The sequence below is a fragment of the Mustelus asterias genome, chromosome 8 (assembly GCF_964213995.1).
Source record: "Mustelus asterias chromosome 8, sMusAst1.hap1.1, whole genome shotgun sequence".
NCBI classification, from domain to species: Eukaryota; Metazoa; Chordata; class Chondrichthyes; order Carcharhiniformes; family Triakidae; genus Mustelus; species Mustelus asterias.
In genome coordinates this window covers 86,754,842-86,772,663 of record NC_135808.1, presented here as the reverse complement: position 1 = coordinate 86,772,663, position 17,822 = coordinate 86,754,842, and the positions used below count along the sequence as shown (strand labels likewise).

Below are 17,822 nucleotides of genomic sequence, written 5' to 3'. Positions count from 1 at the left end.
GAGAAATACTTACAACCAGATTGAAGACTTGCTGCAGAGAGAAACATTCTTTCCCCATCAACACACTCGACGTAGCAGAATATTGTGGAGTCTTGGGTTGTAACATTGACCATCCAATAATGTGCAGCAGTTTTATTAAAGAGCTCCATTTGTATTTTTTTTTCATTTGTATGCAGTTCAAATTTACTGATGTTGCAGTTCTGTTCCATAGACACACAGGTGATCGAAATGTTGGAGCCAACCAGGAAAACAGGAGCTGGCTTTATCAGGACTTTACCAGGACACTGTATAATAGAGAGACCTGAAACTTAAAAGAAATTACACACAAAGTTTAGCCTTTCTGAATGAAATTTATGAGCAGGCTTTCTCTCTAATATTTCCATTCATCAAGGCACCATATGATAGGATTATATAAGGAGAAGTTTTGCTACTCAACAATTAGATGACAAGCTCCATGATATTTGTCTTAAAAAGCGCTCTGCCTGGTTCACCTAATAAATCACATTCATCCAATTTTAGGGGTGATGCCCTTTACTCATCAGTGTGAGTTTTCTATTTCTAGGCTGAGAGAGAGAGTGCGAGATTACTTACTAACTGTTTCAAGTATGATTGTAGTATAGTTCTTGCCGTTTGTCAGGCTACTCTCATTGTGGGCTGGTTTAATCTTACTTTCCACTTGGTATTGATTAAAAATCAGAGATCTGCTGCTGAATGTCCGAGATAAGATAAGGATTAAGACAAACATCTTTCTAGCACAGAATGTTTCTTTTATTTATTTTGTAGGATGCCTCCACCACCGATGAACAGTGGCAGTAATGCACATCATCTACAAACGGTTTAAAAAGGCAGCTCAACACCACCTTTGAAAGGACAACCAGAGATGGGCCAAAAATGCTGGCCAAGCCAGCAACACCCACTTCCTGCAAAATAAATAAAAGAAAGCTGCAGTAATATTCAATGCTAGAAAGATGTTTGTCTTAATTCTATCTCATCGTGGACATTCTATGCTGGGTTGGGAAATGTGATGATCTTGCACACCAGAACACAAAATTCTTACAATATGAAAGCCGTCACAAGATGCTTAACTTACTGAACTGACAGTGAACCAGGTAACATGCTCGATCTTCCATTTAGTTGCTGCAGTGGCAGCTTTCCCACTCTTGTGCTGGTACTGCTAATCGTTAATAGCCTTTTCCTGTCCAACTTGACCAACATTCCCAAGACATAATGGATAAGGGAATGAGATTTCTTCCTCACAATCATTTCACATCACTGAATTGTGAGAAATTACAGGTGTAAGGGGGTGGTGGGTTCAAGCCCCGTTCCAGTGACTTGGGCACGTAATCCAGTTTAGTAACAAGGTAATATTGCACAGTTAATGGTTCTCACCTTTCAGGTGAGTTGTTAAACTGTGGGATTCTAAGGATCCCCTCTAAACTATTCAAAGAAAAGTAAGGGAGGTGCTTTGGCCAATGGTACTGAAATAGGTAACCTATTTCAGGTTACCTCGGTGTGGCTATTTGTTCTCATTGCTGTTTGTGGAACCTTCATGTGTGAAATTTTCCGATGTTACCCCATATTAAACAGCCGCTACACCTTAAACAGACTATTGGTTGTGGTGTGCTATGCAAGTTAAATTCTTCCATAAATACTTTTATAAATTGTTATTAATAATTAAACAAACAACATGCAGTAGACTCACCATTAGATCTGACGCATAACACCATGGTAGTTATAGCAGTTATTGTCCCTACAATATTGGCTAGATCCATGGTGAATTCATGAAGCTCTCCTGAAAATAATTTTTTAAAAACAACAGACGTCAGTAATAGGGCAATGGAAAGGAAATTTCAGTTGAATATGTGTCACAAATTGTGAAGTTTGTGCTGTCTTGCTTTTATTTATTTAAGCTTTAATTAAGAAAAAGACATCATTTAAAGTTTTCAAAGATCTCTTCTAATTACTTCAAGGGGTATTAATTACATCCTGTTAATTACCATTGATTAATTTTCTGTAAAAGCAACAAATTGTCCCCATCAGTGTGAAATCTTGTGATAATTAACAAGTTATGTGCCTGCAGTTTTGTCTATAGTAAGAAGTTAATTATACTTGGTTTTTAGTGTTTTGTCATGTCCTAGCTATGTTGGGGGTTGTGGGTTTTAAGAAAAAGAAAAAAAAACATGGTTTGCACACATAGATTCAAACTAACAACAACAGATTTATTCCAGCAGCTCTTTCCTACACAGAGTACAAACCAAAAGTACAATAAGTAGCCTGTGGCAACACTCTAATGACAGCACCATCAAATCATGTGATCAGCTCTTAAAGTCACCTACAACCCTTTTAAATATATAACAGGTTTAATATTAAATAAGAAAATGGTAGAAACAAAAAATTATGTCTTGTTCTTAAATAAAAAGAAAGAACTATGAATGCCATACATCGGAAATAAAAAAAAAATCCTGAAGTACAGTTAGCATCTGAAAAGAGAAAAATCAGCTGAAATCTGAGCGATAAACAGACATTTCAATAAAGTTAGAAAAATACAAGGAAAAAGGGAGGGGAAAGGAAAAAGAACCAAGTGATACAGCAATCTCAAAGAGGAAATAAATAAATTAAATAATTTGCAAACTTTCACAGAAGATAGTTCTGTGCATCAGTGACATGATACAACATGTAAAAAGGACAAAATAATGTCTGAACTATAATTGGGTGGGAGTGAACACTGGATATGTCTACATATGCAAAAGGACTGTTAATGTATGGAAAAATAGAGAAAGAAAGAAAATCATGCATCATTCCACATCATAGTCACAACTTTCCTGCCTAACTCCATTGCCATTAACATAAGATTTATTGAGAGCACATTTCTCAAATTCAAATTTCACTTGTAAATACTTCAGATTACATTGGTTTCACTATATTCTTGTGTGCATTATCCTCATTATCTGATGAGACTAACTTAGTCAGAGAGCTAAATGGACTGAAACGCCTCATGTTTGCTGGCATCGACTGTTCCGGGGAATTATGGAAATGTCTTTATTGCGGAAGAAACAATGTTGTGTTTTTCCATTCACTCTTTATTAAATGTTCCTGTTGGTCTCTAGTGTTGTAATTGCCACTCTGTGGGGCATCGTTGAACTTGCAGGCTCAGCTGGCTCTCTCTTCTAAACTTTGTGAAGGACATTGTCTAAGATCACTCTCAATGGGGTAATTAAAATGTTGTAGGTGAACTATGCCAGCCAACACCCTGAGATTGACCCACGTGTGGACAGTACTGACATTGACTTTTTGGTCCTTCATTTTCTTGACTCACTGTTTCCACCACCAAACCCAGGACACCAGGCCTTCTCCTCGTCCACTCCTCCATGCCTCTGGCTCCAGTCTTTATCCATCCTTGGATTCCTCTTCCACTTCTCCATGTCCCTACCCCACTCCACATGACTATTTACCCTTGCCAATCCTGAGCCTCAATGCAAACTGCCTGGGCGAGATTTTCCGGCCGTTCATGTTGGTGGGATTCTCTGGTTCTGCTGGCAGCACACCCTTGCCCACGAAGCTTGGCAGCTTGTGAGAACATAGAACATAGAACGGTACAGCACAGAACAGGCCCTTCGGCCCACGATGTTGTGCCGAGCTTTATCTGAAACCAAGATCAAGCTATCCCACTCCCTATCATCCTGGTGTGCTCCATGTGCCTATCCAATAACCGCTTAAATGTTCCTAAAGTGTCTGACTCCACTATCACTGCAGGCAGTCCATTCCACACCCCAACCACTCTCTGCGTAAAGAACCTACCTCTGATATCCTTCCTATATCTCCCACCATGAACCCTATAGTTATGCCCCCTTGTAATAGCTCCATCCACCTGAGGAAATAGTCTTTGAACGTTCACTCTATCTATCCCCTTCATCATTTTATAAACCTCTATTAAGTCTCCCCTCAGCCTCCTCCGCTCCAGAGAGAACAGCCCTAGCTCCCTCAACCTTTCCTCATAAGACCGACACTCCAAACCAAGCAGCATCCTGGTAAATCTCCTCTGCACTCTTTCCAGCGCTTCCACATCCTTCTTATAGTGAGGTGACCAGAACTGCACACAATATTCCAAATGTGGTCTCACCAAGGTCCTGTACAGTTGCAGCATAACCCCACGGCTCTTAAACCCCAACCCCCTGTTAATAAAAGCTAACACACTATAGGCCTTCTTCACAGCTCTATCCACTTGAGTGGCAACCTTTAGAGATCTGTGGATATGGACCCCAAGATCTCTCTCTTCCTCCACAGTCTTCAGAACCCTACCTTTGACCCTGTAATCCACATTTAAATTAGTCCTACCAAAATGAATCACCTCACATTTATCAGGGTTAAACTCCATTTGCCATTTTTCAGCCCAGCTTTGCAACCTATCTATGTCTCTTTGCAGCCTACAACAGCCCTCCACCTCATCCACTACTCCACCAATCTTGGTGTCATCAGTGAGGATGGCACACAAAAAGTCAAATCTGAAGTTAATGAAAGCATGGATGATGACTTCAGCACTCGGGGTGGGAGGGAAGTGATAATGCAATAGAGGTGGTAGGCAGTGTTACAGACGTCAAATTATTCTATCTTAGGAGATTGAGTTGGAGATTTTATTGCATTTTTGAAAGATTTGAAAACAAGAACCATAATTACAGTTAACTGATTGTGGATCTATTCATAATGGAAAGTAACTATTACTCAGCAAACAAACATGTTCAAAAACAAACACTGCTCAGTACTTTTGCAGACTGTTATGAACTGTATTTTTTTCCCTGCATTTTTCTTGGAATGAGAAAATGCGGTTCTAGCTCCTGCAAACTGCATTAAAAAGGTAGAAATGCCTGTTTTTCATTTTGATTAATAATTACCAAGTGATGTTGTTGTTTTAAAAAAGCCTATTGTGTTGGTTGTAATGAATAAACATGACATGCCCATAACAGTAAATCATTCTTACTTCTCAATTAGCTAGTTATAGAATCATAGAAAGGTTACAGAACAGAAAGAGGCCTTTCATTTTGTAGTACCTGTGTTGGTTCTATACAAAAACCATTCAGTATTTTCTAGCTCTGCTAACTTTCCTTTTTCAGATAATGATCCAATTCTCTTTTCAAAGCCAAGACTGAATGTACCTCCACCATAGTCTCAGGTTTTGCAATCCAGATCACACACTATGTAAAAAGGCTTTTCCTTTGTCATTGCTTCTTTTGCCTATCACCTTAAAACGACACCCCTGGTTTCTCAATCCTTCCATCAATGGGAACATTTCTCCCTATATACCTTGTCCAGACCCCTCATGATATTGAATACCTCTACCAAATCTCCTCTCAGCCTTCTCTTCTCCAAGGAGAATGTCCCAGATTCTCTAATCTATCTAAATAAGTTAAGTTCCTTATCCCTGGAACCATTCTCATGAATCTTTTCTGTACCCTCTCTTAATGCTTTCACATCCTTCCTAAAGGACTGGGCACAATACTTCAGTTGAGGTCGAACCAGTGTTTTGTAATAAAAGTTAATAATAATTCACTTAACAGTTTAGCTTGAATTATGGCTCAACATCAACTGAGGAAAGCCGACCTGATTGGCCAGAATCCAAACAGTATTGGTAAGTTCAATCGTGGTGAAATGCGAGGAGATGACAATCTTCAAAATGAGTAAAGAAGGTGGAAGGCAGTTTGATGTTAGTGAAAGAGTCATTGTGGTCTTAGCTGCTGTAGGACCTTAGAGACGCAGAAGAAGTTGCATGACTTAAAGATGGTTACAAAGATACGGCACATAACTAAGGAGGGACAGTCCATAGTGGACCTTTGCCATATGATGGCTGCTGCTAATCAGCACCCACAATGACTCTTTTACTAACATCAAACTGCCTTCCACCTTCTTTACTCATTTTGAAGATTGTCATCTCCTCTCATTTCACCACTATTGAACTTACCAATAATGTTTGGATTCTGGCCAATCAGGTGGGCTTTCCTCAGTTGATGTTGAGCCATAATTCAAGCTAAACTGTTAAGTGAATTATTATTAATTTTTATTACAAAACACTGGTTCGACCTCAACTGAAGTATTGTGTCCAGTCCTGGGCACCACACTTTAGGAAGGATGTGAAGGCATTAAGAGAGGGTAATTGGACTTGTTTTTGAATGAGGGATACTGGGGAGTTGTGTCCCCATTTTCGGCAGGTTGGAAAGCTGGAGGGGGCTGAGAATCCAACAGGAGTCCCAAAACAGTATTTACACCAGTGGAATTTCCCATTGAAATAATCATGCCCCCCCCCCCTCCCCCTGCACCCAGCAACCCCCCACCCCAACGCCAATGACGTAATGGGGTTCCTACTGCGAAAATTCAGGAACCTCCACGCAATACATTTAAATGTCAATAGTGGGCCTCCTCACTCTATCAATTCTACCCCCCCGCTCCCCCACACCCCACCGCTGGCGTGACATCACATTGGTGGGGTTTACAACACATCTGGACATAGAATCATACAGTGCAGAAGAGGCCCTTCGGCCCATTGAGTCTGCACCAACACATTAGAAACACCTGAACTCCCACTTAATCCATTTACCAGCACTTGGCCCATAGCCCCGAATGTTATGACGTGCCAAGTGTTCATCCAGGTACTTTTTAAAGGATGTGACGCAACCTGCTTCTACCACTCTCCCAGGCAGCACATTCCAGGCTATCACCCTCTGGGTAAAAAAGATGTTCCTCACATCCCCCTAAACTTCCTGCCCTTCACCTTGAACCTTGTGACTGACTCTTCAACTAAGGGGAACAGCTGTTCCTTATCCACTCTGTCCATGTCCCTCATAATCTTGTACATCTTGATCAGGTCACCCCTCAGTCTTTGCTTCAACGAAAATGACCCAAGCCTATCCAACCTCTCTTCATAACTTAAATGTTCCATCCCAGGCAGCATCCTGGTGAATCTCCTGTTCCCTGGTGATTGCCAAAGTTATCATGAAAGAGGAGATGGTTGAGATACTGGAAGGATTAAAAACAGAAGGTACTAGAAAAGCTGACTATACTTAAAGTTAGTAAATCATGAAGACCAGATGAGATTCTTCCAGCGATACCACGAGAAGCAAGAATGGAACTGTAGAGGGAGAAACCATAATTTTCCAGTCCTTCTTCAATACAGGGGGTTGTACCAGTAGACTGGAGAATTGTGAACGTTACACCTTTGTTCCAAAAGTGTATAAGGATAAATTCAGTGACTACAGGCCAGTGAGCTCAACCTCGGTGGCAGAAAAGTTTATAGAAACAAAAATATGCAACAAAATTAACAGTCAGTTGGACAACTGTAAATTAATTTGGGAAAGCCTGCATGGATTTGTTAAAGGCAGATCAACTAACTTGACAGAGTTTTTTGATGATTAACAAAGAGGGTTGATGACAGTAATACAATTATGGACTTCTAAAAGGCGTTTGATAAAATGCCACATTTCCAGTAAAGTTGAAACCCACAGAATTAAAGGGACAGTGGCGGGATAGATATGAAGTTGATTAAGTGACAGGAAATAGACAGGCATGGTGAGCAATTGCTTTTCATACTGGTTTCCCCAGGATTGGTTCTATGACCACTAATTTTCTTGATACATATTAAGACTTGACCTTGGGGTAACAGGCATCATTTCGAAAACTGCAGATGACACAAAACTGGACATATTGTGAACTGTGAGGAGGATAGTGCTGGTCTTCAAGAGGACATAGAAAGGTTGATGATATGAGTGCATAAGGGGAAGATAAAACGTAATGAAGAGAAGGGTTAAATGATACATTTTGATAGGAAGACTAGGAGAGGCAATATAAAATAAAGAGCTCAACTCTAAAGGGTACTCAGGAAAAGACATGGGGGCATATCTTCACAAATCGTTGAAGGTTGAGAAAGTGTTTGAAAAAACATATGGGATCCTAGGCTTTGTTAATAGAGTCATTGAGTTCAAAAAACATTAGTTCTGCCTCAACTAGAGTGGGTCCCATTTTGGGAAGGATCTAAAGACAAAGATTTACAAGAATAATTCTAAGTTTGAGAGATTTTTGTTATGTGGATAGATTGAAAGAGCTGAGTTTGTCCACCTTAGAGAAGGTTGAGAGGAAATTTGATAGAATCATTCAAAATCATGAGGGGTAGAGACAGGGGAAGAGGAAGGGAATTTCACAGTAACTTCATTGCAGTGTTAATGTAAGCCTTACTTGTGACTGATAAATAAACTTTAACTTTTAACTTTAACTTTTACAGAGTAGCTATAGAGAAACTGTTCCCATCGATGGAAGAGTGAAGAACTGGAGGACAAGATTTAAATGATTAGCAAAAGAACCATAGGTGACATGAGGAAAACAGTTTTAAGCTGCGTGTGCTTATGATCTGGAATGCACTGTATGCACCCGAGAAGATGGTGGAGGCAGATTCAATCGTAGCTTTCAAAATGGAACTGGATAAACACTTGAATGGGAAATGCTTTGTAGGGAAGTGGATCTGGTTAAATTGCACTCGCAGAGGGTGGGCACAGGCTCAATGGGCCAAATGGCCTCCTTCTGTGTCGTAACCAGGATTGTATTCCCTGGAATTTAGAAGGTTACAGGCACTACGTGGAACTAAAGAAATTGGGAACCCAAGGCACCTCTGACTGTGGACTATAAGAGCTCTGCACAAAATGAACTCGGTGATCAATGCTCGGTGGTCATTGGACACACTTCACCACTACATTTGGACCAAATTTCCAATCTCACTCAGATAGCTGGTGCGGTTGGCTGTTGTTATATTGGAGCTGCAGGAGTGCTGTTCTGAATGTGGGGCACCTAGCTGGACAGAGCAATTACCAGACCACAGCATTCAGCTCTGTTAAACCCACAATTCAGCCCACAAACCCTGCCGTGAGTGCTATTCCCCTTCTAACATTTTTCATTTTGAAATATTCATCCACTTTTCTTTTAAAAGTTGTTCAGTATTCTGTTTCCATCATTGTTTCTGGTAAGGCATTCTATACTCTAAGAATCTTGGCATGAAATCATGATATTCCACAGCCTTTCCCTTTGGTAATAAACTTAAAATGGTGCCTTACAGTTACCAATTCACCGAGCAATAGTTCTCCCTGATATATTTCATGCAGAGTGGAGGATTATGGAGAGTGAAGGTATGGAGTCTTCTTCCAAAACCAGGGTAGCTATTTCTAAAGAACAAAATTTTAAGTAAAGCTAGAACTGTTTTGATAGTATAAAAGTTATACATTCTTTGATTTTAGCGATAAAATAATTGCCCTAACTTCAGTGACCCAAACAGCTATACAGTGTTGATAAGAATGAAATAGTCACTTGAATTACCTTGTTCTCCATTAAGGAGCCTTTTCTTTCCACTGTTGTGTTGTATTCCTTCCTGAGCCGTTGTTCCTGCTTCAGTCTTCCTATCTGCTTGTTTTCCCAACAAAGACTCCTATGTTCACACGGATTTTGGCAGCAGGAGGTGTTGAATGAACACCTAAACTGACACTCAGCAGAGTCCTCCTATCTTTTCCATTTGAGTAGTAAATGAATCACATGACTCTTTGGGAAAACCCCTTCAGGGGTTGGATCTGAGGCCCTCCAGGCTCTTGCTGACATTTGGTAATATAGTTCCTCCCTAGACTTGTGCATTTTCTTTTAAAGCACATACAATGACGATTGACAATTAGTTAACAATCAGACATTATGTGAATATTTTTGTTCTTTAAAAATACATTTAGTTCAAAATTTGAAAAACACAACCGAAGAAAGAAGTCACACAAAATAAGCGGGTGCTGCAAAGGCACGGAAACATTTAACTTTTCACCTATTTCCTGTTTAAATGGATTATGATCTTTAAAAAGACATACATTTTGTGAAAAAAATAATTATAAAAAAGATGAGTAAGAATTTGCTTATTTTCCTCATTCCAAGAACATACTTTAATTTCAAAAACTAGTAACCTTTCAGAGTTGAACTATTTAAGATACCTTTTCTCTCGTGGGAACCTGACCCATTTTATACACCCACTCCTCAATTCTGAAAAAACTTAAATATAAAAACCTTAGCTTTAGTTCGAATAGAGGTGAAGGTCACATATATACACAGACATTACAATTATTACCATATGTCGTCAGTAGCATGGTATGCTTAGGAAATTCCATTCAGTGGTAATACAGACAATTAAGGACAGACATTTATTCCATTAGAAATGTAACACATTGAACTTTTTACCAATGGTAGAACCGTGAACTGTGTCACATCCTGAGTCTACAGACTAAATAGTTCCCATTGATTTTACTAATGTTAGCTAAGATACTTGAACCATCTTAGTGTCTGTGGACAAGGGAGGGAATGAGCAGCAAGAACTATCCCATTTAACTGCTATCTGATGAATGAGCCCATTCACATATATGTGATGATTGGGATCTGATACCAGCAACGAACAAATGCTCTGCTGTTATTCACTGGCTAAACTTAAGCCTAAATGAATCAACTTGCATTTATGTAGCACTTTTCACAATCTCAGAATATCCTGAAATGCTTCACAAACAATTAAGCACTTTTGCAGTACAGTTACTGTTGTAATATCGGGAGACACAGCAACTTATTTGAGCACAAAACATTAGTGACGTAAATAATCTGTTTTAGCGCTGATGAAATGATAAATGATACTGAAAGAACTCTCTGACTCTTCATAAAAATGCATTGCAGGATCTTTTTCATCTATTTTGAGAGAGCCTTCAGGGCTACAGATTAACATTTCATATGAACGAATCCCAGTATGTACAACTCTCTTCACTCTCTCTCATATTGGGCTTTTTCTCATGTTATTTGGGGCCATGACAATGGTGGTTGATCACACTTACGCATCTCATCCATCATTTTTGGATTTGGAGGGTGGGTTCATAGCCAGCTGCTCTACCTGCCATTAACCTTCTTCATTTATCTGGGCTCTGGACTGGCACCAATACACATTGGTTTGCCTGCACAAATGGCTGGGTTCAAAGTCTGGCATTTACATCATGTGCTACTATTGAAGTCTCAATAGTAGTTACAGACTCAATGCAAGCACAAGAAGGAAATAAAAGGCCACACTTCAATTTTCAAAAGATTACTTCAAGGTGGGAAGGGGATGCTGGAAAGACATTTTCAGAGAAATATGAGATCAACTGCATTCTCCCATACAAAGCTTTATCTAGAGCTGGATATTAGATCCTGAATTTTATAACTAGCTCCCTACACTACCACTAAGGGAACTTGCATCCAAAAGATACTCCACATGGGATAGAAATATTTCAAAATGCTAGAAACAATTTCCCTCCTCTTTCTACTTGCTGCTAAGGTCTCGTTCTGCTGGCACTGGTCACTCTCAGTATTTTGTCCCAAGCTGCTATTATTCACAATGCAATCCTAACATTAAGTGCTTGCAGGTTCTTCAGCCACAGGAAATGTAACAGTCATAAAGTCATACAGCATGGAAACAGGCCCTTCAGCCCAACTTGTTCATGCTGCCATTTTTTTTACCACTAAGCTAGTCCCAATTGCCCGCGTTTGGCCCATATCCTTCTATAACTATCTTACTCATGTAATGCCTTTTAAAAGACAAAATTGTACCCGCCTCAGCTACTACCACTGGCAGCTCGTTCCAGACACCACCCTCTGTGTGAAAAGATTGCCCCTCTGGACCCTTTTGTATCTCTCCTCTCTCATCTTAAACCTATGCCCTCTAGTTTTAGACTCCCCTACCTTTGGGAAAAGATGTTGACTATCTAGCTGATCTATGCTCCTCATTATTTTATAGACCTCTATAAGATCACTCTTAAGCCTCCTATGTTCCAGGGATAAAAGTCCCAGTCTATCTAATCTCTCCTTGTAACTCAATCCATCAAGTCCTGATAGCATCCGAGTAAATATTTTCTGCACTCTTTCTAGTTTAATGATCTCCTTTCTATAATAGGGTGACCAGGATTGTACACAGTATTCCAAGTGTGGCCTTACCAATGTCTTGTACAACTTCAACAAGACGTTCCAACTCCTGTATTCAATCTCTTCTCATAGCTAATACCAGGCCTCCATGCCCTTCTGGTAGTGTGGTGACCAGAATTGGACACAGTATTCCACATGTGGCCTAACCAACATTTTATATAACTGTAACATAATTTGCCAACTTTTATACTCGATGCCCCAGCCAATGAAGGCAAGCATGATATATGCTTGAACAGCATGCCCACTGAAGGAAAATCTTGCCAATCTCTATTCCATCTCATTCATCCTGTTAATCATGGATACATTGTCCTCTGCTAACAGTCCAGCAATTGCCGCCCCTCTCCAAATTTCCCCCCAGAATATACGTTCACAAACAATGCCCATCTTTGGTACATCTCTGGGAGACATCTTTCTATACTAAAGGCATTATATAAATGCAACTTGCTGTTGATTGCAAAATTCATTTGGAAATTGTTTACTTCCAGTGCCGACTGCATTTATTTGATATTTGCTGTGTTTCATTCTCACTTTTAATGTGTCATCTGTGGCTGTTCTGATGACTTACAAAAATACAGCATCTCAATGAGGAAGCATGGTTTTATGTTTTATGAGGACACCATCGTCCTGTTCTTACAGACAATGTTCCCTGGATGGGGAGGAAAAGCCTAAAGCAGTTAAGTGTAGCTGGTCAAAGAGCAGTGAATGCTGCGCCCAGCTACAACGCAGGAATTTGTTCCATTATCTTACTAGAAGGACATGGTAAACAACTGGTAATCAATGTTCTTCATCATTAAACAGGTCCTTGAAGCACTATGCATACCAAAACTTATTATCTCCTTTGAATACAGTGAATACCTTAGTGAGGAGATAAAAGCTTGAGATAGGTTCAAATTTGTTGTGGCTATAGCTAAAGTATTTTATATCCTGTGGGGGAAAAAATGTTTATCATCTACTGGAGCATTATCATCTCACTTTATCATTCTCTGATTCTGTTTCCTTTCTGCATCATCTATCTACAAGCTTTTGCTCATTTTTTTGTGATAACATTTAATGATTGCTAGTTGTGATTAGAGTATTGGGAGATCGGTTATTGTTTCTTTATGAGTAAACAACAAAATTTGCTGCTGGTAGCTGTTTTGTCATTGGCCTAGATTTTGCTGCAAAAATGATGATGGAGTTAATGGCACTCACTATTATTTATGGGCAAATGGTACAGTGACCTTAGGTGGAGGACAGATTCATAATTATACTCATGAATCTAAAAACTACATTCCAAGCTGCATCACTCTGTCATTGTAAAGATGCACTTTCATAGACTTCATTGCTGAACACCAAAGGTATTTATTACTGAGAACTGTAAGGCAGCCTCATGGCTGTAGCCAGCTCTCAAAATGTCTCTGCCTAGGAGCCTCTCTCAACATGGGGTGATTTCACACTCTGGGCCCAATTTTACCATCAGGTTGCGCCCATTTTCAGGCACAAAAACTTGGTAAAGTCTGGCGTGAGGCGAGTAGCGTGATCTGCACCAGCCTCCGCGCCAGTTCCCCCTTTCCCAAGGCCCGAAAATGGACGCAATTGGGACCACGCCCAAAATGGGTGCGAAGGCCATTTAAATGTATTTGCATGCATTTCAATTGACTTAATGGGCTGCACACCCAACTTTACATCCCCTTTAATCACCACGTTTGCTAATCTGGAATAGGCATGAAACAGACATGCTCCATAAAAGACTGATTCGGGCACTGAGGGTTAGTGAGGAGGTAACGCGGAGCGTCCGACAGTTCTCTGCTGCTTAGGGGTGTCCTTTCGTTGCAGCCATTTTCTTTCTCGGATCAGTGGGGGCTCTGTGAGTGTGTGGGGGGTGGGGTGCTGTTGCTCAGCAGGTTCTCCGCTGTCCGATTTGAAGCACAGACCCTGGTCACAGAACTGACCTTGGGTCTTGTAGATGCTGCTGGGTCCCAGTGCACTCAGCATTCTTCCAGCTAAAGGATGTGCACAAAGCCCTTGCAAATTGCACTGCTGCAGCCTCTCAACTTTTCAAGGAGCTGTGATTTTGGGAAGCATGTGGCTGAGGGAATTGGGGGGCTGTGATTGTGGAGACCATGTGGCTTGGGGAATTGGGGCGCTGTGGTTGTGGGGAGCATGTGGCTGGGGGAATTGGGGGGGCTGTGATTGTGGGGAGTATGTGGCTGCAGGAATTTGGGGGGCTGTGATTTTGGGGAGCATGTGGCTTGGGGAATTGGGGGTGCTGTGATTGTGGGGAGCATGTAGCTGGGGGAATTGGGGGGCTGTGATTGTGGGGAGTATGTGGCTGCAGGAATTGGGGGGGCTGTGATTGTGGGGAGCATGTGGCTGGGGGAATTGGGGCTGTGATTTTGGGGAGCATGTGGCTGGGGGAATTGCGGGGACTGGCTATAATTTTGGGGAGCCTGTGGCTGGGGGAAATGGGCAGTATGGACAGTGACTGTTGATGGGCTGGGGGCAAGCAGCGTTCCTCTCCATCTCCAACCCCCTCCTGCCACTTCTGAGTGATGAGATGGCTTTTGAGATGCAACTGATTGTTCATTTGGTTATTTGGTTGCTGCTGGAGCTGAGGAGGAGGAGTAGGAGTAGGAGTAGGAGGAAGAATTGTGGGCACAGGAGGCCCAGGCTTTACCACTTGCACGAGTAGAGAGAGATGACCACCAGAGGCAGGAGGTGGCCGCCATTTGCCCAGGCGGGGCACAGGAGAAGGAATTGGGGGGGCAGTTCCGTGCACAAGTGTCGCCGATGTTTCTGTCTCCAAAAGGAGACCGTGCAACACCTGTGCAACCTGTTGCAGGACCTGGCACCTGGGGCAGGGGGCACCCACTCTCGATGGCTGTCAAATTGACAGACGCTCTGAGCTTTTATGCGACTGGCGCCTTCCAGACCCCTAGCGGAGATGTATGTGGCATTTCCCAGTCAGCTGTGCACACCTGTGTCATGATGTGGAGATGCCGGCGTTGGACTGGGGTAAGCACAGTAAGAAGTCTCACAACACCAGGTTAAAGTCCAACAGGTTTATTTGGTAGCAAATACCATAAGCTTTCGGAGCACAGCTCCTTCGTCAGATGGAGTGGATATCTGTTCTCAAACAGTGCAAACAGACACAGAAATCAAATTACAGAATACTGATTAGAATGCAAATCTCTACAGCCAGCCAGGTCTTAAATGTACAGACAATGTGGGTGGAGGGAGCATTCAACACAGGTTAAAGAGATGTGTATTGTCTCCAGACAGAACAGCTAGTGAAATTCTGCAAGTCCAGGAGGCAAGCTGTGGGGGTTACTGATAATGTGACATAAATCCAACATCCCGGTTTAGGCCGTCCTCATGTGTGCGGAACTTGGCTATCAGTTTCTGCTCAGCACAGATGTGTGGTGAAAAAACATTTAATTATTGCAATAAAGGTGTTTAAATAATAAGTTCTAACATAAAAATTTGTGAATGGAAAACGTTAAGATACTTAAAGGTCTATCTAACTAGTGCAGCCCTTCACCCGTGCATCTGAGTGCAGCTGCAACTTCCTAACCTGACATGGCCTACTACTACATCTCAGTGACTCCCCAGAATGTACATTGGAGGGGGCCAGCTGCCTACCTCACCCCATGGCCTGTGATGCGTGTGGCGGGCGTCCTCCGGAGGCCCTGGACCTTGAGGGCCCTTGGCCAGCTTCCAGGTGTCTGGGACTTTTCCATGACACCCTCTTCATCCCGCTGCCCCTGAGATGCCCCGGTGTCAGGAAGCGGGGAGTCAGAAGGTGTAGCCACAGCCACAGTCTCCTGGCTGGAAGGCCCCGGCATGGGCTCGAGCCCTTTCTCCTCCCTTGGGGTTCTTGTGGGCCCCTGGGTCACTTCATAGGACAGCGGTGCTGCTGCAGTGAGCTCCAGAAGCTCAGGTGTCACCTGGCACAGCCAGTCCTGGAGGTCCACCTGCATCCTTACCATGGTGGTCAAGCCCTCTGCGATGGCCACCTGAGACGGGAGCCACCTGTCAATGGCCGCAGCAAGTGCACTGGTCATGGTCTTCAACACCTCAGCCATGACCGTCTGCGACTGGGCCACATTCTCAAGGGTTGCTGCCGTAGCTCGCTGTGTCTCAGGCTGTCCCGCTGGGTCTCCGGCAAGCTCTCGAGCCTCTCAGCAAAGGGCCACAGAATCTCGAGAAGCCTGTTTAGTCCCTCAGCCATGGCCTGCTGTGACTCGGCCATCGCTTGGAGCCTGCCACTCATGGTGAGGATCCCCTGCCCCACGTTTTCCACTGCAGACGCCACCCTTGCAGTGTTGGCCTGGGAACCACACAAGACAGGCAATAGTTGGTCCACCTGAAAGCTTTGGGACTCCTCCCGACAGCCTTGCTGTTGGTCCAGTGTAGCTGTCAGCCCCTCCTGCATTCATTGGCTCTGTTGCTGCATCTCCAGCAGCTGAGGGAGAAGTGATCTCAGAGGCCCAGCATGTAGACTGGGGTCAGCTGAGTCCTCGCCTCCGGCAGGCCCCCGCTTGCCAGAAGCCTCGGACGTTCCCTCCTCCACCCGATGTACATCAGCAGATGTGTCGTGCTCACCAGAGAGTGACCCAAAGCCTCACCACTAACTGGACTCACTGACGTGTCAGTATCTGGGATAGTGAGTTGTGAGGTGGAAGCTGACGCCAAAAAGGTGTCACCCTCAGAGGTCCCTTCACTCGCTTCCTCCAAGGACTCATCCAAGCTGTCCTGACCAGGATGGCAGGAGCTGCGGTAGGGACCTATAGTCCAGAAGGCCCCGATGCATCCGGTTCTGTCCCTGCAACACAGGACACAAGGTTAAGTGAAAGGGAGGGAGAGGAATCCAGGATGCAAAACATGTGATTCACATCTCTCCATTGAACATAGAACAAAGCACCAAGAAAATTACATCACAGGAACAGCCTCCAGTGACCAGGCTGCCCATCTGATTTGTAACCCCCTTCCCTTCTGGGGACCATATGCCTCTATTCCCACCCCATTCACATAGCTGTAAAGATGCCCCTTAAAGGTCACTATCATATCTGCCTCCGTGACCTCCCCCGGCAGCGAGTTCCAGGCACCCACTACCCTCTCCGTGTGAATAAACAAGCCTCATACATCTCCTTTAAACCTTGTCCCTTGCACCCAAAACTCATGCCCCCGAGAAGTTGCCTCAACGTGAGTGGAGGATTGACAGGCACTCATGTCTTGATGGCAGCCCGACCAAGCCGTCGCTGACAGTCCACATCTCCCCTTCCCTTGACAGCTCCAGCGCCCGATCCTCAAAGGAGGTGAGGACCCGGAGGTCTCGCTCATCACCCTCTGTCTTCGCCCTCTCTCTGCTGTTATGGTCGGTCTTCTCCTATGGAGACAGAAGGAGCCATGAAATAATTGGTGGCGTGACTCCTGCAGAGTATCAGATGGTGGCCCTTAGAGGGCAAGCGCAGTGGGGCTCTGAGGGGGATAGGAAGGAGGTGCTTGGGGTCAGGGGCTGGAAACATGCAGGGTGTTGGGGTAAGGGGAATCTGGGGGAGATTTGGGGGAAGATGCTAGATGGGGTTAAACACTCACCCATGCTGCCCGGATGAAGTCATTGATCTTTTTGTGGCACTGCTTCCCGTTTCGGGAGGCCAATGACATGGCACTGACCAAGGCGGCAATTGCCTCCCAGGCTGCATTGCCATCAGCCACCCTGGGTCTGCATCCTCCTGGGGGGACGAGGGTGTCCCGCCTCACCTCTGCTGCATTCAGTAGCCGCTCCAGGTCGCCCTCAGGAAATCGGAGGGCTGGTCGTGCGCACATTGTCCTGCATTGCCTGCCTGCCT

At 43.4% G+C, this 17,822-nt stretch overlaps 1 protein-coding gene across 1 annotated transcript in view; it reads right to left on the bottom strand.

Annotated features, from left to right (window-relative positions):
- Positions 1 to 9,657, bottom strand: part of il23r (interleukin 23 receptor) — an 88,620-nt gene extending 78,963 nt beyond the window's left edge. The window contains exons 1-3 of the mRNA XM_078219374.1: positions 9,346 to 9,657; positions 1,703 to 1,792; positions 14 to 307 (exon numbers count right to left, since the gene is read on the bottom strand). Of these exons, the coding sequence (XP_078075500.1) occupies positions 14 to 307; positions 1,703 to 1,772 (364 nt within the window). The 5' untranslated portion in view covers positions 1,773 to 1,792; positions 9,346 to 9,657. The remainder of the gene's footprint in view (positions 1 to 13; positions 308 to 1,702; positions 1,793 to 9,345) is intronic.
- Positions 9,658 to 17,822: the final 8,165 nt, after the last annotated feature.